General features: G+C 37.7%; 1 protein-coding gene across 2 annotated transcripts in view; it reads right to left on the bottom strand.

The window, feature by feature from the left end:
* il1rapl1a (interleukin 1 receptor accessory protein-like 1a) overlaps positions 1-24,591 on the bottom strand; it is an 88,745-nt gene that overhangs the window by 19,101 nt on the left and 45,053 nt on the right. For both annotated transcript variants that reach the window (XM_084421735.1, XM_084421736.1), the window contains exons 3-6: positions 23,728-24,013; positions 20,118-20,304; positions 19,307-19,460; positions 5,159-5,233 (exon numbers count right to left, since the gene is read on the bottom strand). In XM_084421735.1, the coding sequence (XP_084277861.1) occupies positions 5,159-5,233; positions 19,307-19,460; positions 20,118-20,304; positions 23,728-24,013 (702 nt within the window). The remainder of the gene's footprint in view (positions 1-5,158; positions 5,234-19,306; positions 19,461-20,117; positions 20,305-23,727; positions 24,014-24,591) is intronic.

The raw sequence follows: 24,591 nt of genomic DNA, 5'->3' as shown, positions 1-24,591 counted from the left end.
CATCATCATCTGTTCCGCGTCTATGGCAGGGAGCATGAAAAATGATTTCGATAGCTCATCTCTCATAATAAGCATGTTTATAGCAAAGTAATGGCCATATACATCATACATATCCCATAGTATTACACAGTGGCATCAACAAATGCTGGAAATAACTAGTATTAGACCAGCAATATCCTCTTACCTGCAATATACTTATAAAACTGTGTGTGTAAGTTTGCGCGCGCGCGTGTGTGTGTGTGTGTGTCTGTATTTGTGCGTGTCCAATAAGATTTCTGCAGGAAGTGCTCAGCGAGGAGTGATTCCCTCATGAAACGTTCTAAAAGCATTAAATATTCTTCCACCAGCTCAGAATTCTGTCTCCATCTCCCAGAACCTCCGCACTCGCTCTTTAATACTCTTCTTTCCTTGAAAATCGCTCTCTCTCATTTCCATCTGTCACTAAATTTCTTTCATTAGATGTCACCTGCAACTTACATCTGTACGCCTCACGTTTGAGATTCTGAGTACGTAATTACTGGTTCATTTTAAAGGGGTCATGAATTGAGAAATCTAATTTTCCTTGATCTTTTGACATGAAAGAGGTCATTGTACTGTAAAAACATCCTGTAAGTTTCAGAAATCAAAACCTACTTTTTCGTCCAAAAATAGCTTTTATTGAAAACAAGCTCTGAAAACGACTTGTTTCGGATTATGATGTAATAGTGCGACGAAAGACCGCCTCTGCAGAAGAAAACCAATGCCTACTTCTGCGTCATCACATCTTTGGCCCCCGCCCACTGGCACGTTAATGTCGATGAGAGGCGAGATACTGGATCACTGGACTAAAAATAACATTACTTTCCAAAGGATCCTAATGCTAGGAAAGTGCTTATTTATTTTCAACTATGTGAATGTCTCAGTGCGTCATCATTTTTTTGTTTAGTACATTTCACTGTGGATTCTTTGGTAAAAAGCAATTTTGGCGCAGGCTTTGCTAACAGACTTTTACTGTAAGCTATGGACTCGACAGTAATGCCACAACATGTAAGTTACCGTGTTACTTCTAATGCCTAGTCTGTGTCGTGTTTTCTGATATGTAATGGTTCAAGTAAGACGTTCTTTGTCTCAAATTGTTTTATTGCCATTTACGTGTCAGTAAATCTCTGGCTAAAACTCCTGTTATAATCAATGATGCTATCTACACTCTTATTTACATCATGTTTGAACAGTTAGTTATGATGAAAGCATTCGTGAGAGTGCAGAAATCGAGCACTGTATTCATGCGCTCAACATCGAGTACAATGCTCATCGCTGCAACCTTTCATGCAACAGGAGTAGATTGAAATATAATGCTGTAATCAACACTTTTCACCATTAGTTAATCTCGACAGCTGTAATAGTAAAAAAAAAAAAAGTTTGAGAGTGTTTGACATGTAATACTTATTTCATATGCAAGATGTTAGCCAATCACAGCAGTGATTACACTGAAGTCTCACAGCAGACACGCCCCTTTCAACAGAGAGTTCAAATCAGCAGGCTAAAATCATAATTCTAAATTATGAAATTTTTTATTTAAAATAATACTAACATTATAAGTGGACCTCAGGAAACATTATACAATTATAAAAGGAAGATGCAACTCATGACCCCTTTAACAAATTTTTTGGGAATATTTTTCTTCACATTATTCTAAATGTCTAGTTCAGTTAATGTTGCCTTAATTTAGTTTGATTAAATTATTTGTTAAATTAATAGATACTTTATTCATTACCAATTATTTTTTACAAATATTTTGCACTAGCCCTTACTGGAGAAATATTTTATTCAATTTGTTAAAGGTACACTGTGTAGTTTTTTAAAGTATTTTATTAGCTAAAATCAATGTATTTATTCATAAATATGTCCTCATTGGTGTAAAATGACCTCTGCCAATGATCTGACTTATCCTCGTAAGCGAAGAATTTCTTATCTTTATTTACATTGGACGGGTAAGTCCAAGGAAGCTTCCATGTTGTTCCGCCATTTTGAAAAACTATAATAGCAGAGAGGGACAAAAAGCACTAGCCTACCTCCACACGTTTCTGTAGTTGCAACACGCATTTGAAAAAGTGAGGCGCTAGAGAGCACTATTCGTTTGAATGCAAAATACAATTTCACTGCTAGATGGGAGAAATTCCTACACAGTGTACCTTTAAAGGTGAAATAAGTAATTTGCAACATTACAAAAGTTTTATACATAAACAAATCAATGCTTTTTAAAAATGGTTTTATTTTACATGGAGCAGGTCGCTTTATGAGGCCGCCCTTGTTGAAATCACATGATCAGCGTAAAAATATATGTTATATCCCAATTATTGTATACTTTCGCTTATAGAATAAATTAATCATGGCTGACTGATAAAAGTCCATTACATCGGTAACTGAAAACCTTTGCGTGATGCTACATCCTCGCCACTAGGTGTCATTACAAATCCAAGACGACATTAAAATTGACTGAACAATTTCAATTAAAATTCTAAAAGTTCCCATGATGCAGCAAAATGTATATTTCAACTGAACTGAAATTGAACTGAGAAAAGAGAGAGATGAAACTGAACAGTTTCAACAACAACAACAACATTCACAATCACAATGCGACAAAGTTCGACTCAAATGGTTTCTATTATACTGCTAAGCTGCCCACAATGCACACACGTCTAAGCCTCAAAATTACTCATCATGTGGTCACTCTTCAGTGTGTCTCCAGTCGATGAGTGGTGTACTGCTCTCTCTCTGCTCATTCTGAAGGCAGAACATGGTCAGCGCTGCCACAATATGTTCCAATCTGCTCCTGTTTCCAACATGCCTGGATCCAGAGCCTACGCCAAACAAACAGACGCGGCTCCATCCACCACATACACACACACACGGTTCAGTTCAATGCACACGCTAACGGACTAGCGCACATGCGCGTACAAGCACATCTCCATCCATTACATATATTAAAACGGATGGTATGCGTGTGTTAACATGCACAAGGAGCTCGGATTAACACGCACACATACAGTGAAAACCCAAAAGAAGGCCCAGTGAATGTTTCGGCACCATATGGAGCGGCTATTGTTGGGAGACAACAGCAGATAATTAGCATAGAGGATTTGCATTTATGAGAACGACTTCCATTCAGAGCGTAAACAACATAGCATCATAATGCTGACTATAGCAGCTATCTGTCTAGCAGGGGAACTCCTTTCTCAAACGTTAACAACACACACACAAACACACACACACAAATGCTGCTACTGCTGAGTTAGTGCATAACTGTGCATGGCATGAGTTTAAACATTCTCGATGAGTCTCCTTTGGTAACAGTTTGACGTCTTTTCAATAACAGAAACATATCACACATTTGTTGAAATTGTTTCGCTTGTGTTTTTGTGAGTAAATCCATTACAATCTCTCTCGTTTTACAAATACAAATATACAAATGCAAAATACAAAAACCACACCGGCTGTGTTGGGAATGGAATTCTACTGTACGGCTTACTCCGCAGTATATTGCACAGTAGCCTATTTAAAAATGATAGTATTTGGAAATAGCACACCACATTAAGAGGAAAATTCATGGATTAAAAATGAATTGTGCCCACTATTTGCATGCACTTTCTGCTATTGCGTTAGCACCTGATTCAGTAACAGCACTCCAATTGTCCTGTGCACATTTCCATCAGCAAAAATTGAGTTTAAGTTGTGAAGGGTGCAGCAGAGAACCGCAATTAAGGGTTATTTTGCTGGGACTGTAGAGCAACTCGGCTTTTTTTGAAAATGCCAAAAATGCACTCAACTGCACCAAACACCTGGATATATGCCTGGTTATAACGCTCTTCTAGATAATTCCATACTTATTTAATTAATTAACTGCTGCCATGATCAGTAGAAAGTGTTCACAAACATTTTTAAAGTAGCCTAGTATTCAATATACTGCCAGCTTTCTGTAAGTGATAATGTGCTAAACAAAACATTATTTGATGCAAACTTTAATTGCATCAAATTCTGATGATTTTGTAAAAATAGTATATATCGAACTATTATATACACTACCATTTAAATGTGTGGGGTCAGTGAGTTTTTTTGTGTGAAAGAAATGAATACTTTAATTTAGCATGGATGCTTAAAAGTGACAGAAAATACATTTAAAATGTTACAAAAGATTTCTATTTAAAATAAATGCTGTTCTTTTAATCTTTACATTCATCAAAAAATCCTAAAAAGAATTGTAACACTGTTTCCTCAAAACCTTTCAGCAGCACAAATGTTTTTAACATGTAATAATAAGAAATGTTTCTTGAGTATTGAATCAGCATGTTAGAATGATTTCCGAAGGATCATGTGACACTGACAACTGGAGGAATGATGCTGAAAATTCAGCTTTTCCATCACAGGAATAAATTACATTTTAAAACCGTTATTTAACACTTTAATTGCAATATTACCATTTTTACTGTATATTTGATCAAATAAATGCAGCCATGGTGAGCATAAGAGACTCCTTTCCAAAATATAAAAAAAAATATTACAGACCCCAAACATTTGAATGGTAGAGTACACTGATAAAGTGTATAGCACTTGACAGAAGCAGAAGCACCATGCGTCACTGGTGCCCCCTCAAGATGCCCTGCTTATTTTGAGAAGTGGGTGATGTGACAAGCAGACGAAGCATTTCATTCAGAAACACTTTGGCTAAAATGGCGCAACTGTTTGAATTTGGTTGAATGTTTAATTCAGCAAGCATTCCAGTCAGCATCTCGGAAACAAATAGTTATTTTTGTTCATTTTTAAACATCATTACCCATCAAAAAAATGAATCAACCAGACAAATCGTGAAAAACCATGATTGATATCGCCTCCAGTTCTTTTGTCACCCTGGAAATAAAAGGTCAAGTCAAGTGCAATGCATCATGGGATACAATATTCCACGCAATGTGCTCTGGTTCTATACTGCATAATTTTACAAATGTAGCAGGTCATTCGGGTAACCATGCATTCAGAATATTTGCATACTGTGCACAGTGTACATATTACATACTATGTTCTTTCAAAAATAGCACATGCCTTTGCGAACAAACCCATCCCCCCCCACCCACACACACACACACACACACACACACACACAAACACAAACGGAAGCAGTTCTTACCAAGCTGCACATCCATGGCGAGAAGCTTGTTTTCAGAGGGAAACAGAATCCTGGGGGGCTCTTCAGTCAGAGGAGCTGAAACAGACACAGAGCGTTATTTTTACTAAGTGACATCAAGCACCTCTGATGAAGCACACACTCTCTCCCTCTCTCAGCCCACACGTTCGTGATTGGATGAGTAAACTCCAGCATCTTGCCATCAACATCTCAGCGAGAATTGTCTTGGTCTCCCCAGTTCTCTCGTTTCTGTTCTGTCCCCCCCCCCCATAAATCAATCCTCCCCACATCCCTTTCTCTCTCCAGATCTTCCTCTCCCCATGTGGGCATGATGCTCCAAATTCCAGCTCATTTCCTTCGAGTCAGAGGTGTGTACGTGTCTTTCTCTCTGGTGATTATGCTGACTGTGTTTGTTCAGTTGGCTTTTCCCAAGCACAGGATTGCTGTAGGTTATACTACACGCACCATGCCACTGCATACATGTGCGTTTGCATTCGGCTTTATGTAACTCTTAAAACTCGAGGATGTATATTTGTGTGTTTGTCGCAGCTCCAGATTGGTTCTGGGCTGTGAGTGTGTGTGTGTGCGTGACGTGGGGGGTGCACTTAATAGACAGCGAGCTGGTGGAAGTTTAAGCCGCGCGATCGCTCATCCAAAATCCAATTTTCACTCGGCGGAGGAAAGAGCACCGGCCCCTCCCGACGGATTATTCCGGGTGACTGACGGATAGCAAACAGCAAATTAATGAATTATGCTTCCAGAATATACACATCTCACTGTTGACCCATGCAGCACATTTCCCTTTTAAAGTTATAAGGAAAATGGACACATTAGAACAGTAAGATGGTGTGTCTTAAATCACATTATGAGAAAACCAGTATCATAGTAACGGTGTACATCACAATTTAGTTTTACGCTGAAAAATAAAACAAAATAAACATTAAATAACAAATTGTCATCTGGTAATGCTTAATTTTGGATAATCTAATATATTAAAGGGAGTTCACCCAAAACATGAAACATTTTTTACTTCAGGGCTCAACGCTAAGGATTTTTTCTACTGGCCCAGTTGGTTCAAATTTTTACTTGCCCTGCCAAAATTTTCACTGGCCCCACAAAAAAAAAAAAAAGAGTAAAAGAAAAGAAAATGGGCCTATAAAACAAGCCTAGTATTGTTCTTGTTATTTTTGATACATGTAACCATAATAAATAAGGTTATGACACCAAAAGCTACTAGATTAACTAATTTAAACAGTAAGTAAAACAATGGGAACAAATAATCAAACTACGAGCAATAGCAAAAATAAATACAACAGAACAAACATATAAATTAAATAAACAGTGCTTTTCAGGTTTTTTTATGTAGGTTTAAACAGGAGATTTTCAGGTGGAGGAAATGTATACAACTATATAACTATAGATCAACCTTTATTAAAATTAATCTGAAGAGCAGTTAAAGATGCATAAATGATGTTTTGAAATGTTGAACATATAAAACGTTAAATACTGTTATTTTAAATTATTTAAAAAATGAAAAGATACTTTAAATGTGAAATTAAATCCGCCAGGAGGTGGCAGCAAGTCACTGTTAATGAGTGAGCCATTGAGATTCAACCGATTCGTTCAAACGGCTGATTCATCCGTTAAGGAAGCTTAATGAGTGAGTCATTGAATCATTGATTCAGCTGATTCATTCGAAAAGCTGATTCATTCCGTAAAAATACACGTCATGTGTTGCTCAGAGACGCAAAACAGGGGCTCGTTCTTCGTACGTCGCTAACTCACTTAGCTGGATTTGATTGTTGACGATTTGGCATGATCTTGGATTGTTTGGTTCTTCGACGCTCATCCTGGACTTGCTGTCATAGCAACAGGTGCGCAATCTTAAACCTGCTCGGGAGCAGGCTTATTTCATGTAAACAGGATTAGACTGCGGCTCATAAACGGAGATGATACGGGAAGTCCAGCGCAGTGCGATAGTGCACTTTCTGATATATATATTTTTTCCTCGTGACTCATGAGATTGTCGTTTACATTATTAATTTGTTGGAAACGCACATTTATTTTCGACTTGTCGGAGTCGGGCTTTAACTACAGCACAAACTGTACCCTAAGATTAATAGAGGGTTTTCACCTACGTCACGATTTGGTCAGTTACCCGGATGCGCGGCCATATTGGAGGTACTCGGATGTAAACAACAGCATGAATTGCACTGTTTATGTACTACTGAACACATTGTTACACTAATTTCTGATGTCTAAACCACGGGAACAACACATGGAAGCTGCGAAATCATATATAGAAGGACTTAAAGCAGGAAAGAGCTCAACATTTTGACAAACTTAAGGTAATATGTGGTAAAGATCTGAACGAGCTAGCTTCTCCAACTAGTCCTTACTTCTATTTCGACATTGGCTACGTTCAGATTGTCAGTCCAAAAAAAAAGCACATGAAATCCGTTTCAAGCTACATCCATATGTGGTTTAATATCCTATTCAAATCACATATCAGGAAATCCACCAGTCTGAACGCTCTTTCGCGTGGTTTATGTGACTTTCTCACGCCACGTAAAATGTAAACATCAGACGTTGTTATAGGGAACATGCTGAAAGTCGCTGCCGAAACAAGGCTGTGTTGTTGCAAAGTGCCGAACAAGCAGAAAATTATTATTTTTGAAAAGTATTTTGAAACCGGCGCGGAAAAAGAGTTGTGCATACACCAGCCTCCTACAGTTCTGCAGCTCGAGACGCAGTAGTCCAGCGCAGCGGCTACACATCTCCATATTGTAAAATTTAAATAAGAAAACATTTATATTGCAAATGCAAACCCCTCCATCAACGCAACATCATTGCCGTGTTGTCAAAGAGCTGCGTGGACACACAAATCGGACCTGAACAGTTGCAATACAGTGTGGACATCATTTTAGATCATATTCCAATCGGATACAAAGATAATCGGATTGACAGTGTGTATGTACCCATAGTTAACTATTTTACGTCAAAATTTTAGCCATAGTTAACGCTTCATTTACACATGTGGCTGATGCTGTGCCTCTCTCAACCACAAACGCCATCTTTCATCAGTTTTTTGCACTCTTCTCTTTAACTTTCGGCAGTCTATAGAACTAGAAATGTTTTTTCTCGGTGCGACCGATGAGTACAGACCAAAACTTGACCATTTTTCAGAAGCAATAATCAGCCAAATTTGCGAGTCCGTTCAGTTCAATGGCACTGTTTACGTTCAGTGCCTCCAAAATGGCCGACTTCCGGATTGATGACGCGTCGTGAAAACCCTCTATTGCGAGTGGCTCTTTCCTTTACACTATTGGAGATGCGGAGAACTTGATGGAAAGTGCTGTTTGTCGTGTCATTCGGAGTTTACCTGGCGCTTTTAGGTTTAAAAAACAGTTTTTTTTTTTTTTTTTTGGCATTTCCAAGCCACTGAAGACCCAATGTAAATCAGTTTTTTTTAAGCAGCTTTTTATTTATTTTTATTTATTATTAGACTATAGCCTACTATTTATTAGACTATTTAAATATTTTTTTATGAAGATCATGCGATCATGACCATGCTGATTACAGTATGTCACTCAGGCTTATAGGCTAGACTGCCTTCAAGGCCTCAATGAAGGGGATTATGTGAACAGAAAGGGGGTTCACAATGTAAATGTGCAGCCCAGTTACTATTGTGATTCTTAATATTCCAGATTAATAATATTATATCAAATAAAAAAAAGGCAGTTGACAAATCTTCCATATCACAAATGTGAAAGCAAAATGGTCAGGATCTGTGTATGACTTAAGAATTTTCAGAGATTCACATTTATGCACATTATTTGAAAGTGGTAAGGAAAGTTCCACAATTAAATATCAAGCTCACTGTATTACATACACTTATGCTGATCCTAACAGAACTGCATTTGTTCATAGGTGATTATGACATGTTCCTGCCTGCAGACAGGTGTTTTATGACCCCATTCCCTGACCCAAACCAGTTACAATGCAGCTCCAGGACAAGGGCACACAATGAAATGAACTTTGGCTAACTAAAGGGAATATTTCAGTGTCTGAAAAGTCTGAGGGTTGCACACCTGACAGGGCCTGTGACATTGTTGCATTTGCATGTGCCATATTACACAACACTGCCAAAAAAAAAAAATACACTTTTCATTAAATGTTTAATAAAAGACAAATATGCTTAGTTCCTTGAGTTTTATTTCAATTGTTCTTTGTAAAGAAAAGCCAGTGGTCAAGTGCCTGCAACAAGAGATATTAGACACATGCCTCATGCAACAAATAAAAGGAAAAGTTGGCTATCCACTGCCCACCTGTAGGCATATGTCTCCTCTGTCTGTGCAGACTCTTCTCTAGGCCTTTCTTCAGCCATAAAGCATACAAGTATAAATGAAGTAAAGTTATTTATGCACACTTGCAGGTAAGGCTAGTTCCTCCATATGACAGTTATCTGAGAGGGTTTATTCACTGTCCAGTGCAATGGAAACAAATGGACATTACAAAGTCTTATACTTTCTTTCCTTTGGAAAGTTAGAAAATGTCCACTTAAGTTAACAAGTGTTGGTGTATTATGTAAAAGTGCACAAAAGAGGAAAACACAATGTCATTACAATGAACTACACTTGGGAAAAATGTGATCAATAACTCTTTTTGAACTCTTCTTCAATACATATTTTTACATTAACATAAGTTTATCAGTTTTTACTTCCACAAGTCAAAGCAATTCATCATTGCTCAAGATTTAACAGCTGAAATGACTATACAGCCTTAATTTAATGCAGCAAAAATACAGTGTAGGCTACTAAGATCTTTTTTTTTCTCAGCCTTTTTCTTGATTGCTTTTATAAACAGACAACCATTTATTTAACAGTGCCTTTCATAAAAGAGACTATAATATAACTAAAAATTACCATTAGAATATTTTTGTACTTCACTTTTATTTGTTCCCATATTCTAGTGTGGTGACTCTGACATTACAATGAACAAAGTAATTATGCAATTATTAAAATACAAAAATATAGGCTAATAAGTGATAAAAACATTTAACATGGCCACTTCTAACGGAATTAAATTGTCTGTTACTTTTTGCCAGCCCTCTCTCCTGGCTTTTGCAGACTTTGAGGTGTTCCCTGGCGTTTTGATTAAAACATTAAAATTCCGAATAAACTTCGACTATTAGTTCTTGCTCTGCTGAGGAGAAAAAACATAGATATAATATGAGAAAAACTGTGCGCGCTCTTTGGCCACGCTGAGCAGCCAATGGCAGCGTTGCTGATCAATGTTTCCACTATCGATACATATCCCCTTTTAAGCCAGCGCGTGAACGCGCAGTTATCTCAGATAACTCAATCCAGCGATACTAATCCTATCCGGCAAGTGTGTTCGAAGAACTCAATTAGCCGGATTATGATTAGCACGATGAAATCATCTTGGATGTGTCATTTGATCTCGGATGTAATAAGCAACGTACGAAGAACGGGCCCCAGTGCTGTGGACTTTGTTTGGAACTATTTTCGTTGGCGGAATAGAGCGAAACGGGCGATTTGATGTCTAAAATGTAAGTCACTTAATATAAAATTGTTTATTAAACTGTACTCTGTATAAAATCAGTCACATTTGTAATCATGCTGATATTTGGAGAAAAACGGCGTTCTTCGTGTAATATATTGGTTAACTATATTAAATTATATAAAAATATAAGACATACAGAGGCATTTTTGCATTTTTTTGCATCTAAGTGCATTTTAATTGACTCAATCACGCCGTAAAAGCATACACTTTATGTGCACGCGCTCTAGTCTAATAATCTACCAGACTAACGTTACATCACGTAGTGTGTGCGTGTGCACTCAATAGGTGTGTTTTTGTTTGGTTTTTGTAATGAGAGGGACATACTCGATAATGTCAGATCGTTAAATCAACAAAAACAATATCATTGACGATATATAGTATATATAACCACCCCTACAGCACTGGCCCGATCGGGCACGTGACAGTTCCGCCAACTCACGAGCGTCGTTCACTCTGGCAGTCCTTATTGTGTTGAGCCCTGTTACTTACTCACCCTCAAGTTGTTTAAAGGAGAACTCCGGTCAATTTTAACATTGAGCTCATTTTTTTGTACATTTGGAGTGCTGTCAATACAGAGAACAACGACAAAAATCGGTGTTGCCTACACCGTGTTATCCTCTTTTTAAAATTTGCACCCTGTTGACTTCAATGGGGCAATGTTTAAACCTGCTTTTAGCCTCTTAATATCCTTGATGTGTCATTACAAGTGCACAGCCAATGTGAGTGATTCCTTCAGAGTGAACACGAGTGAATCTGACTGCAGTAGATGTGAAAGATAAGAATAAAAATGATGTTATTTAAGCCAGCGCAAATACCTGTATTTACATCCTGTTTTCGGTCGAAGTCCAAAGTAGTCGATTGTCGAGTTCACGCGCGTGATCATAGGTAACTAAACCTATGGGCGTGAACTCGGCAATGACAAAATTGACACCCATTTTTGGGTGAACTATCCCTTAAACACATTTAGATTTGTTGTAAAGGGATAATAGATGTAATTTAAAAAATATGTAAATTAATTAGCAGAAATAAGTTAATGCAACCCCTTAGTTTTGACTGGGTTGACTAGTAAAATAAATTCAAAAATAAAAGTACTTTTAACATGCAGTAGTCAAAATGGATTTACAACAGATTTATTTCTTTTAGTAAAGGCAGAGATGTGGCTTTCGGACAGCAAATAAATTACCACACAACCTTGGTATTTGTCAAAAAACGGTCGGTAATTCAGCTGGGGATTTTTATGTGGTGGTGGGGGTAAACTATTACTGTCTGAATAAAGCTTATGACCGGTTTCAGTGGTTTATAAGGTGAAGTGAATTACAACGTCGATTTTGGCTTGTTTCTTCTTCACAAAGCCAACAAATGACTTCAGAAGAGTTGTAATGCAGCTCACGAGTCTTATAGACCACTTTTATGGTACTTTATTTAAGCTTGTGACCTTCATTGTAACTGCATGGAAAATAGAGCCAGCACAACCTTCAGAATAATCCTTTTGTGTTCCATGGAAGAAAGTCCGTCATATGAGTTTGTAACAACATGGGGGTGAGAAAATGATGAAAACTCATTTTTAATTTTAGGGTGAACTATTCCTTTAAAATAATTTGTTTTTGAGAATATGAGAGTCTTTAATGAGCCTGTCAAGACTGTAACTATCATAACATGCTTTAAACGCAGCTTGAGGACATGCAGAGATTGAGAGGACGAGAGAAGAGAGAAGAGAGAAGGCGAGAAAGAGAGAGAGGATGAGTCACCATACAAATTGCTTGCTGTCTGGTAGAACAATTACACAGCTAATCTAAGCAATGAGCAATGTAGTGTCACCACGACTCGAACCCACAACCATGACAAACACCCTCAATATGAAGATGCTATCGTCTCCATGTCTAAAAGTAAAAAGACAGAGAGGAGAATTCACTAAGATTGAATTGCGGCCACTGACAGCACCATTTATTTGCGAACACTGTCTGCATTGTTTGAGCGCCCAATTCACTAACGTCCACAAATTCGGTGCTGAATTTAGATATAAAGGAGGTCTTCGCACTAAAAAGCATCAAAATAGTTCAACCTGATTGTGATAGTTAGTGAATAAGCAGCTATTTTTTGCATTAAAATACTGGATGCAAAAAAGGCGCAACTGTTTAGTGAATCCGTCCCTGAGAGAGGAGAACACAGAGAGAGAGATGAAAAGATAGAGATAGAGTGGAAATGTGGGTTGGCTTAGAAGCAAGGGATGAGTGTGATGGAAGGATAGCGTGATGCAGAAGAGGAGAGAAATAAAAACACTCAAGCCAGCACGGTGGGGAGACTGGTTACACTCAGCAGGGGGGAAGCTACAACCCAGAAAAAACTACAAGAATCCGTCCGCTTTTAAATTCCTTCATGCTCTGTTTGTGTGTTATTGTTCTCTTTCACGCACACTCACACACATCCGTAAAGTAGCTTCTGTGTGTGAGATGAGTTCACGGAGTTTGAGACTGATATATTGACAGACTGCGAGTAGGAGAGGTGTGATAGCGCAGGATCCCTCTGAGGTTCACAACTCCTTTTCACCAACACACACACACACACACACACACGGCCAGAAACACACGTAAGCACATTCAAACTCGCGCAAAACGCTGGCATGCACGTATGTAGCCTCAAAAGGTAACTGGACATGCTTAAAAATGTATAAACGTCTATGCATTAGAATAGATGCACGTTTCCAAGTCGAGTGCCGCTCTATTGCACTTTTCCAGGCACATTCTGGACATTCTGATTTTACGAATTGAATGGGACACAGCATCACTAGAGGCACCTGTGTGAAACTGATGGGAACTGACTCTAAGCTCCATTAAAATGATCTTGCAATCAGCTGATTGAAAGTAATAGCAAAAATAGATGCAATGCCTCATGCAATAACATTCATAAATCGTTGTGTCATAATATGGCTTTAAGTGTCGAATTAGCCACTGTACACACACACGCACACTTAAATTGTATACTTTTTTAGATAATTGGAATGAGGCAATATTAATATTAATATGAATGATTATCATTATAATTAAATCCAATGATTACTATTATTAAATAAAAAAAGATAATAAATGATTTGATAAATGTTGTTTGGCTATTATTATTAAAGGTCATCTTCTTTTTGGATCATCAGTCAACAAATTCTCTGTAAACACCGAAGGTTTCATAATGATCGCACAGGGAGGTGCAGCTTTAATTATTTAACAGAGATAAGTGGTAAGAGATAAGTCCCTAAAACAGTCTCATTCATAGATCGTCATTTTAAGTCTATTTTGATGTTAACCTGACAGAAAGGGATGTCGTCCGAGTGAGCGAATAATTCACTTTGTTATTAGTCGGCCCCTTTTCTCCAGTTTGACCCATTCATGCAGATTTGTGGAGCACTGCTATACAATAAATACTATTTCAATCAATATTAAGAAATCATTATTTTGTGGCATTTATTTTAATTTTGCCTCTGATTCTGATGTAAGACCCAGACAGTTATTTTTAATCTCTCTCTGTCATAGTTCATATTGCATAACTATTTGTGCAGTGCAGGGTAAATAATTCACATGCTCTTCTGACTGCTGAAACACAATTTTTCCATTACATATAAACCCAAAACAAGGGAACAGCTAATCAAAAACACGCAACTTAAACGGTCTGAGAACCTTTTCTAGAACACAGATGTAACCCACACCTAACAGCCTTAGCTGCGGCTTAAACTACAAGATAAACCTTGTGTGAACTTTAGCCTGCAAAAGTGTCCTAGCATTAGCCAGAGAGCACGGTTCGCTGGCGAAACTAGGGCAGATTTGATGCTTGGGAGAACACGAGAACGTATTCATTGCGATCACTGCAGCACACTGCGCTGGATACGATTCACTTTTGTAGAGCATTCAAAATATCTGACTCTGTTTTCAGTGATGACAGAGATTTTCATGCTATGCATTATTCCTGTTCAGATGTCCTTGAGAAATAAACTGTGAGATAAAAGGAAGCTCTGAGGGGAAGAACTACTGGAGTGGAATGTAAAAAAGGTGGAATGTGTGTTACTGCCGCGTGTGTGTGCAGGGCCGTAAGCTAATTGGGTGAAAGGATTCTACGGTTTTACGTATAAGGACATAATAAAAAAAATCATCTGGTGGTTAGCAGGTCTTAAAATGAGCTAAATACAACCTAAATTAAAAATAAATAAAAATAAAATATGTTCCTGTTAGGATCAAATAAAATGGCAGTGTTGGAAATTCCCCAACATGCAGAAAAATGAGAGTGTGTGTGTGCATTATTGGGTGACTAAGAGAGAGTTAAGTTGTCGCACTCTCACTTAGCGGCATCTGTAATTATTCCTTAATTAAATATGATTACATAACTCTCTGCTGATTACGGGCACATGTGCACACACACACACACACACACACACACCCCGACACTTACACAAAACACACACACACAAACACACACACACTTATCTTGTCCTGATTAGACTTGACAGATGCAAGGTGTTGGGAGCATGTGTAAAGAACGTGCTATCGCAGCCCCACTGCACTATTGGGGATTTCAAGACAACGGGGCTCCAATCAACATGGAGATCAATGGATAAACAAACAAACACTCTCTTACCCGTGTATCATTTTGTAACCATTTAATACCTACCCTGCCACTCAGCAACGCTTCCCCTGCAGGCTACAGTACCCACAAACCCTTTCGTCATATATGGGCGACTGGATCGAATCTGAGCGACTGTCCTCGTCTGACCGTTGGTAAAGGTGGGAGAGGTAAAGAAAGGTTGGCATTGTCCCTGGAACACTCTGTCGCAAGTCCCTCCTGGGCACACACGCTTACACTGCTCCAAACCTGCCGTTGGCATGGACACCACGCAAGTGTCCATGGAAACCACATTGTCTGTACTAAAATAGCAATAGGAAATGCAAGCTACTTTTGGAAACTGTTTTCCAGCAAGCGCAACAACACACAGCTCTGCATCCGGAAGCTGGACGCCTCTTCTAAAATTCCTTGGCAGAATAAAAATATAAAAATGGACGAATTAGAGATAACTAGGGGTTTTAGAATAGCTAGCAGGTAACTTGTGTAAAAGCCTCAATTTGATCTCCATTTTAATCACATTGCTCTCTAGGGCAAATAATCAAACTATTAAAGATTTTTCTAGAAGAAATGACAGTATTGTCATTGAATGATATTATTAAATGATAGTTTCAAGGACATTCCTGTTCTTTTAAAAGTAGCCTATTCATTTATTGAGACATGATACCAACTTTAATATGTAAAAACAGCATTTTATATGACCTGTGGTTACTAAGGCATGCTCAAAGCAAAAGCCCAAAGTAAAATACAATAATAATGAATAACCAGAATTATGAATAATTCATTTTCAGGGTAGTCATGATAAACTGAAAGGTGCTAGAAAATAAGATGGGCTGGAGAAAATTAAATGGGATGGAAAGTAAATGTCTGACACTGAAAAAAAAATATTTTATATAATAAAATATTTATTATATATATTGTAAGGGAAATTACACACACACACACACACACACACACACATATATATATATATATATATATATATATATATCTGTAACCATATGTATAAATAAGTTCCCTCACAAATTGCTGGTTTCAGAGACATTTTCCCCCACACGATTTGATAGCCTTATGTAATGAAGTGATATAAAAAAATAAATATGATTTGTCCCATTAAGTGTTCCTTATTGCAAAAAAAATCTGACGCTTGTATTCATTACTGAGCACCTCAACCATTTCTAATGATTTTATATTCTCTGCTGCCATTTATCTAATATAAAAACACATTCAGACTTTTTCCTTTTTTTGTCTGTCTTTGTAACATTATCTTGTTTTCTCCAACTACAGGCAAAGCATGATGAATCACTGGGTGAGAAAGAGGGCAGCGGACCAGCCAGGTCAATGTGCAGGACATCAGACTCTACAAGAGCATGACACTCCTGTGTCCTGCAGATATATCATAGGACAACGGTAGTGTACTGAAAGGAAACCAGTTAAAAACCAGCCTGAATTATTTCTCTCTCTCCTATTACTATAATAATCAGTTTCTATGACTGATATGGCGTTCACACCCAAATACACACATACAGCTCACACAGGAAGTCATTTTTTCTCTGTTTGTGTGTGCAATGTGCATGATTAACTGTTTAAACACATTTTTGGCTTTCTGCCTTGAGTGAGGATGTACAATAGCACTGATTCACATCATTGGGCGTGTATTTTTGTAGGTCAGTTTCACGCTTCAGATTTTCAGAAATCCACGCGCACAAAAAGACCCACCGCTCCAATCGTTGTTGTCGAAAACCATGTCCGCAGTAATAGACTGTCTGTAAGTACTCAAAAACAAGAAAATGATTCTGTGTTCTTCCGCTAACTTCCTCCCTCGGGCACACAGGCAGCTCCACCAGATAACCCGCTGCAGAGATGTACCATCGAGGCAAGTTTCTGTAGCAATTATAGAGACGTACTGCTGTAACCAGCTCAAAACAAATTGAGCTATAGTGCTTTGATTCTGCTGTAACTACGACTCCTAACATCAAAACACTGTCTCCGTGATGAGGGTTAAATCAAGCTACGGACTAAATTTTACTGTTAATGGTGGTTTTTCCGTTGAGAATCATTTGCTGTCCCGGACTATAAGTTCCATCCAGGAAATCGTCCCTGAGAGTCTAATGCCATCCTAAAATAGGCTTTAAATGAGCACGGGAAAAGCAGCGCAAAGTGTTTTAATAGGTTTCAGCTGAATGAGGGTTTAGGAAGGAAGAGAGAATAACATCTGACCTCTTTTCACCTGTATGTGCCGTTTTATTGACCTGCTATAGTGGCAGAAAGGACAGAATCCACAAGGGGCCAATAAAAGTATGTTTAATCGTAGACAGAGATGTTTAAACGTAAAAATATAGGTGAAAATGACCTTTCCACTGCCGGCTTAGTGTTGAGTCTGTATAAATGTCATTCTATATCTCTCTCTATCTCTGTTATTGTGAGTGTAGAGTGGTAAATCAAATGTGTGTAGTGGGAAGAGCACATGCTCACGACACACATGAGCAGTTGTGGCCTTGTGTCAAAACTCAATCTTCATTCTTCCTCATTGCCTCTCTTGGCTATCCTAAAGGCCAAAAGCCTATGAAAAAAATAAAATAAAAATGGCTGTGTTTTCATTAACCACTTCATCACTGCATTTTATATTAAAAGACCCTGGTTACTGTATACACATTATTTAAAGCTGCAGTGTATAATTTCAGTGCCACTAAATGCTATTTTACATGCCTGGTGCAAGTCTGCACAAAATACTTTTTGCCTCTTTATCTCTATACACTGTAATAAATGTCGGTAATTTTTACAGAAAAACACTGTAAATATATCTTACCATTAACAGTGAAATTGTAATTGGTTTAACATCACGTTTTAAGCAATTTTACTGTAAAATACAGTCAAATGCATGGTTTTTGCAAGTAAAAACTATGAATTGCCATATAATTTACAGTGAAAAACAGTAAAAGGACCGTTTCAGGTGTTCAACAGTACAGGTTATGCCAATAATGTGCATTAGGTTGTTTTGTGTAACACTTTGTTATTTAGTTAATTATTTAATTATTTTAGTGTCGTGTGTACATGTGTAATGTTTTGTTTGGTTGTCCATATTTTATGGACAAGCCATTTACGATGAACCCTGAATCCTCATGTGGCTTTCTAATGTACAACCTGTATCATTATGGTGGTTATCAGTAAATATTGCAGTACAAAGCAAATTCTAATGTATTATCATTATATAACTTATAAGTTATAAGTTGTAAAATATACAGGCACCTATAAGCCATCCTGTAATACCTGAAACATTTTCACTGTTACACTGTATATATTATATGGTGAATTTCTTGCAATCACAGCTGCCGTTTTTTACTGTAAATTTAATAGAATATGGTTTAAAGTGTAGATCATAAAATGAGGGACGAGGTACATACTGAAGTTTAATAATTAGTGTTTGTGTTTTTATTGACTTTTTTAGTTGAATAGTGAATAACTACACTAATGAACACTAACAAAAGAAAAACCTTTTTGTCACTATCTACACTGTCCTGTTATTTTCTGTATTCGGTCTGTGTTGCAAAAATACATCAACAATACATTCAATTACAGAAAATGTCTTTTAAAAATAACTCTCATTCTAAACTGTATGATTATTATTTTTTTATACCCGTGAAACATAAAAGGATATAAATGAGGGATGATGACTTTGACTATCAAGCTCAAAAAAGCAGTCGATATGACTCACATACTATATTCGGAGTCTTCTGAAATCATATGATAGCTTTGCGTGAAGAATAGACTGAAAACTTGTGCATTAATGATACATACACCAAAGTCATTGTTAACAAAAGCATGACACAGTGAGTGTGCCTGAAACCAAACAAGAAGCAAAAAAAAAAGAATAATACCACACGCTCCGAAAGACTCCCGACCCCTCTCAGCAAGACAATCACAGCAAGTGCTCTCACACACTGAAGAGACGTCACACGGTACTACCTGTCACGCTCAAATAGGTCGTCCTCCGCACCAGGAAGCCTCCGAAAACCAGCTCACAGGTGTAGTTGCCGATGTCATCCTCCCTCACTTCCTGTATGGAGAGCAAGTCTGCGGTCTGTAGCACGCTACTCCTCCACTGCTGCACATTACACTCCTGCACACCCGCAGGCAAAGAGAAATAGAGAAAAACTATAAAGAAACAAAGAGACTGCACCATATTGCATGTGTATACACATTTGTATATTTTCATAATGAAAAAACTCATAGGGGAATTCAATAAGAATAACTGTGCTTGCCGACAGCATGCAAATCAAGTAATGGCACAAACACGCCCCACAAAAATCAGTGCTAAACACAATTTCTTGATCTTGTGGGTCGCAACGCAGCGATCCAGACACCTGAATTGGCTCTTTAAAATGCAGAAAATGCACTCGACTGTATTTTATAACGCTCTTATGCTAATTTGATCATCATTTGATGAATTACTGCTACCATGATCGATAGAAAATGTACACAAACACTCTCTTTTAAATAATTTTCTGTTTATGGCTTTGAATGTGCGGCAAAAGCACATTGTTAATTGCCCTAGGCAAATAGCGCTAACTTTTGTGAATAAGACAAAGTATAATAACTCTAATTTACATAAAACGGAGGTGTGTTTGCACTGAAAAGAATAACAATGGATTAATTTAAATTCTCAGGGGACAGGTGCCATGACGCTGGATTGCAGGTGGTTTGTTATTAAGATGCTGTTTGTGCACTGAATGGTGAACTGTTTAGTGAATTCACCACAGAGTATCTTACACCGTACCTTGTACCACGTTATCTGCGGTTTTTCCCCAGGCTGAACGTAATCCTGGATATCAGGACAGGAGATGTCTTTACTCTTTCCCAGTTCGCCTTTCTCAGTGTAGCGCAGTTTTGAGTTATAACATCCTGCTGTGTCATTATCGGCAACCAATAGAGTCATAGACACCTTCATACAAAACGTGGAATTCCTGTAACACACACACACACACACAGACAGAGTATAAAAACTGTGCTTTCTGCAATCAGATTAACACATACTCACCCAGAGACATTAAACGTGTTATCTCACAGATCCTATACACTAACAAATTAAATCAGGTTTTATTCTAGGTTTTATAGATGTAATTTGACCACGATGGAACACAAATAATTAGCGTTTTACTGACAGAATATGAGAAGCAAATGAATATTTTCTCAAAGGTTTTAAATGGTCATTTCATACATTTTTTATCACTTTACATTTTCCCTGAGGTCCACTTATAATGTTCGTTAATGTTTTTCACCAGAAAAACATGTCGAAATTAATATTCCACCCTCTCTTTGACCCTTAGAATTAAACTAGATGTGTTTTTTTTTTTTTTTGCTGAAGACTTATATCAAAGATGTGAAAGTATGGAATGAGCCAAAATTGAGTTATAAAAATTACAGTATGTTTTCATAGTACAATTAGCATTTATTTATTTATAAAAAAAGAAAAAAATTCTCATTATATGACCCTGCATTTTGTTTGCATTAAATTCAAAGTCAAACTAAATTACACAGCTCCAAACGCATCTTCAGACGCACACACACCTATACACACACTCTGTAACTCAGAAGCATTGCATGTCAACACACACTTCTCTACATTGATGTGTGTCTCCATTAAAAGTGCATTAGTGTTTGTTTTGTCCAAGGGCTTTGAGTTTAATAGCTGCTGATAAGATTTGTTGAAATTTGACCTTTTCAGTGTAATGACCTCAAACCTCCTACCGGGTTACCATGGTTACAGTGTGCTTGGGGCGGCAACCTGCAATGCACTTGTCTTTCGTAAAATGCATAAACAAATTATCTCCAAAAAATACCTATAAGCTCTCTTTCTGCCCTATTAACCGTATAGCAAAGACTATTTTTACACGCTCACTATTTTCAGACACTCACATATGTCAGCAGAGTCTTGTTTTATCACCCTATAAACCTAAAAAGAATACTAAAATATCTGCTCTCTCCTGTCGGTGTGTTGCTGAAAACTATTGTTTATGGTTTAATCAGCTCAAAGACAGTCTCAGAGGAAAGAAACACAACAACAACTCTATTTCCTGTTGTTAACTGGGTTCTTCATAAAAAAGCCTACACAGGCAGCCTCCTTCTTAGGCAGCATCCTAACTGGACTGGAATCTCATAAGTGACAACTAGTGGCAATTAATTGGTTTCTAGGGGATCAATGTTTGTCTAGTTAATTTAGGCTGTTATTCATTGCTGGTAAATGCTGTAATCTCAAAAATATGCTGACAAAAACAGTTTTTTCTCCATTGTCACTCATTCTAAAGTAGCTGTGCATACTAACTAAATCATACTGACTAACATAAATCATCAAAATTTCATTACCGATGTGAAAAGGCAGTACGTAAGAAATTCTAAGATTCAAACATTAAAGCTAACATACAAGGGCGTTTACACCAAGGGCGATAACTATAACAATGACTATAACGTTTGAATACTTGTTCTAATACTGTGAAAATAGGGAAGTCCACACCCCAACGAGGAAAAATATTGTTGGAATCACTTTCAGAAAGATATTTCTAGCTGATTAAAACAGCCAAACAGGATTCATCCCGACTTTTTAAAGAGGCAGACGACATAACTGCAGCGAGCACTTGATAAACAGAGCATTAATGTGTGTTGCTGTGGACACTAATATAGTTATCATTATAGTTATATTTATAGTTATCGCTCTTGCTGTGAACGGGCATACAAATACAAAAAAAACGGTATTTCAAATTAGATTGGATTTTTGGGGGGATTTGGATTTACCAATACCTTTAAGTATTGAATGCAATGTATATTTATTTAAAAGGATAGTTCACATCCTTTACTCAACCTCATGTCGCTCTAAGGGCACGTTTACATGACAATGACGTACTAAAAACTGAATTTTTTTTCTATGCATTTTCACGTATTTTCACACGGATCCACGTAAACTACTAAAAACGCTGTATTATGCATGCCAGGCCAGTCAAGTCACCTTTATTTATATAGCGCTTTTAACAATACAAATTAACAGTGATAACAGGAAAATAATGTACAGCAGATCTAGAAGAAAATAGTGTCATAGTCCAGCTTAAGTAAGTTCAGTGATTTTTTTTTTTGTTATAAAGTATTAATTTTGTTGTATTAATTTAGTTTTTCTATACAGCCGCTCTGGAGAATACATTGATGTCATCATCCAGCTCAGTTCAGTTTTTATATAATGGTGTCAATGCAGGCAGATAAATAATATTAAGTGTCCCCAACTAAGCAAGCCAAAAGCCAAAGGCAACAGTGGCAAGGAACCAAAACTCCATCAGGTGACAGAATGGAAAAAAAAAAACCTTGGGAGAAACCAGGCTCAGTGGGAGTTCTCCTCTGGTCAACGAACGAACAGTGTATGATTCTGATTCAGGCAGCATTACAGGTCAGAAGTCAGACTGGATCGATTCGGAACATTCAGAATATTTATCCAGTTCCATCTGGCTGAAAATCAGAGTCATCACGCCGGTATGGCCGGCATGGTCAGTAGTTGGCGATGTCACTTTGTAAGGAAACACTACTCACCTATAGACTGATAACAAAATACGCATGTGCATTACATCTTTGTTTTCCCAAATTCACATTTTTGTTGATTACACGGAGACGATAACAATCTTTTTTAAAAACTTGAACTTTGAATCCCATTTTCTAAGTTTGTGTATTCAGGCCGCCAAAATGCCATTGCCAAGTAAAAGTTTTCCGTTTTTAGTTGAAAACAATCAACGTAAATGTAAACGACCCCTTAATCTGTATGATGTTTAGTTCTTCTTTTTCTCTCTTTCTGTTTTTTTTTTGTTTTTGGTACACTCACACATATACAATATGAGTGACATTTTGTGATGCAAAAGTGAATATGATGAGTATATTATTTGCTTTGACCTCAACTCAGTTGGAACCTGAGCAAATGAGGACCCTGGAGAGTTGCCTGACTGTTTAATATGTGTGACAGTGGCCTGCGGCATTATAGGAGAGTGCCGGAGTGTCAGTGTTTGATTGATGGATGACAGAACGTCTCACTGTCCTCTGCCGTCGCTCACTTATTTCACTTCCAGTTTTACTGTCCCTGAGAAGATTCAAATACAGACACACAACCCTAACACACACACACACACACACACCATACACACATACAGTAATACACACAAGCTAATTTTCTCAGCATGACGCTTTTCTTGAAGGCTTTGAGAGACAATCAAAAAACATCAAAGGAGGAAGTTAAGCATATTCCCAGAACCGGCTAATGTCCGAAAGGCAGAGTGTGTGCGTGTGTCTCCCTGTGGATTTGCATATTTAAGCATATGAGTGTTCACGCATACACATGTGCGCACGTTTCACTCTCTCACCTCAGAACGCAGGAGTACAGACCGGCGTCCTGCAGCTCAGCAGGCCGAAACCAGATGGCGTCTTCCTCTTTGCTCATGCGTACCCCGTCAAAGGAGATGGGCTCCTCAAAATCGCCATGTCCCAACCCAGAACTCCGGTACCACATCAGACTAAGTCCAATGCTCTGTGCCTGGGTGTAGTTGGCTCTGATGTAACCATAAAACAGAGCACACTTTATCCGCACCGGCTCTCCGTGTAACACCCGGTACTTCAGATAGTCCACGGACCAATCAGTGCAGCCGTCCACTGCAGAAAGACAGGAGGACAGAAATATAAGTCTCCGCACCTTTAGAATTTTGCAAAGTGTCATTAAAGTGCCCCTAGTATGGTTTTTCGAATATTCTCTTTCATGCAGTGTGTAATATAGCTGTTTGTGAATGTAAACGTTCTGCAAAGTTGTAAAGTGGAAAGTGCAATCTTTATGAGTAATTTTTCGTCCGAATCCTACTGTTTTACGGTTCTACGTCACTAGCAGATACATTTGCGTAATGCAAATGCCTATGTTGTACGTTGTCCGCCCGCGAACAACTTAAAGGATTAGTTCACTTTAAAATGAAAATTAGCCCATGATTTACTCACCCTCAAGCCATCCTAGGTGTATATGACTTTCTTCTTTCAGACGAATACAATCGGAGTTATATTATAAAATATCCTGGCTCTTCCAAGTTTCAAGTTGCAACCAACAGATTGAAGCTCAAAAAAGTGCATCCATCCATTATATAAGAACTCCAAACAGCTCCTGTGGTTTAATAAAGGCCTTCTGAAGCAAAACAATGAGTTTGTGTAAGAAAACTATTCATATTTCACACGTTACAAAGTAAAAT

Source organism: Rutilus rutilus, assembly GCF_951802725.1.
Source record: "Rutilus rutilus genome assembly, chromosome: 10".
In the NCBI taxonomy this organism is placed as follows: Eukaryota; Metazoa; Chordata; class Actinopteri; order Cypriniformes; family Leuciscidae; genus Rutilus; species Rutilus rutilus.
This window is presented reverse-complemented; position numbering and strand designations above follow the sequence as displayed.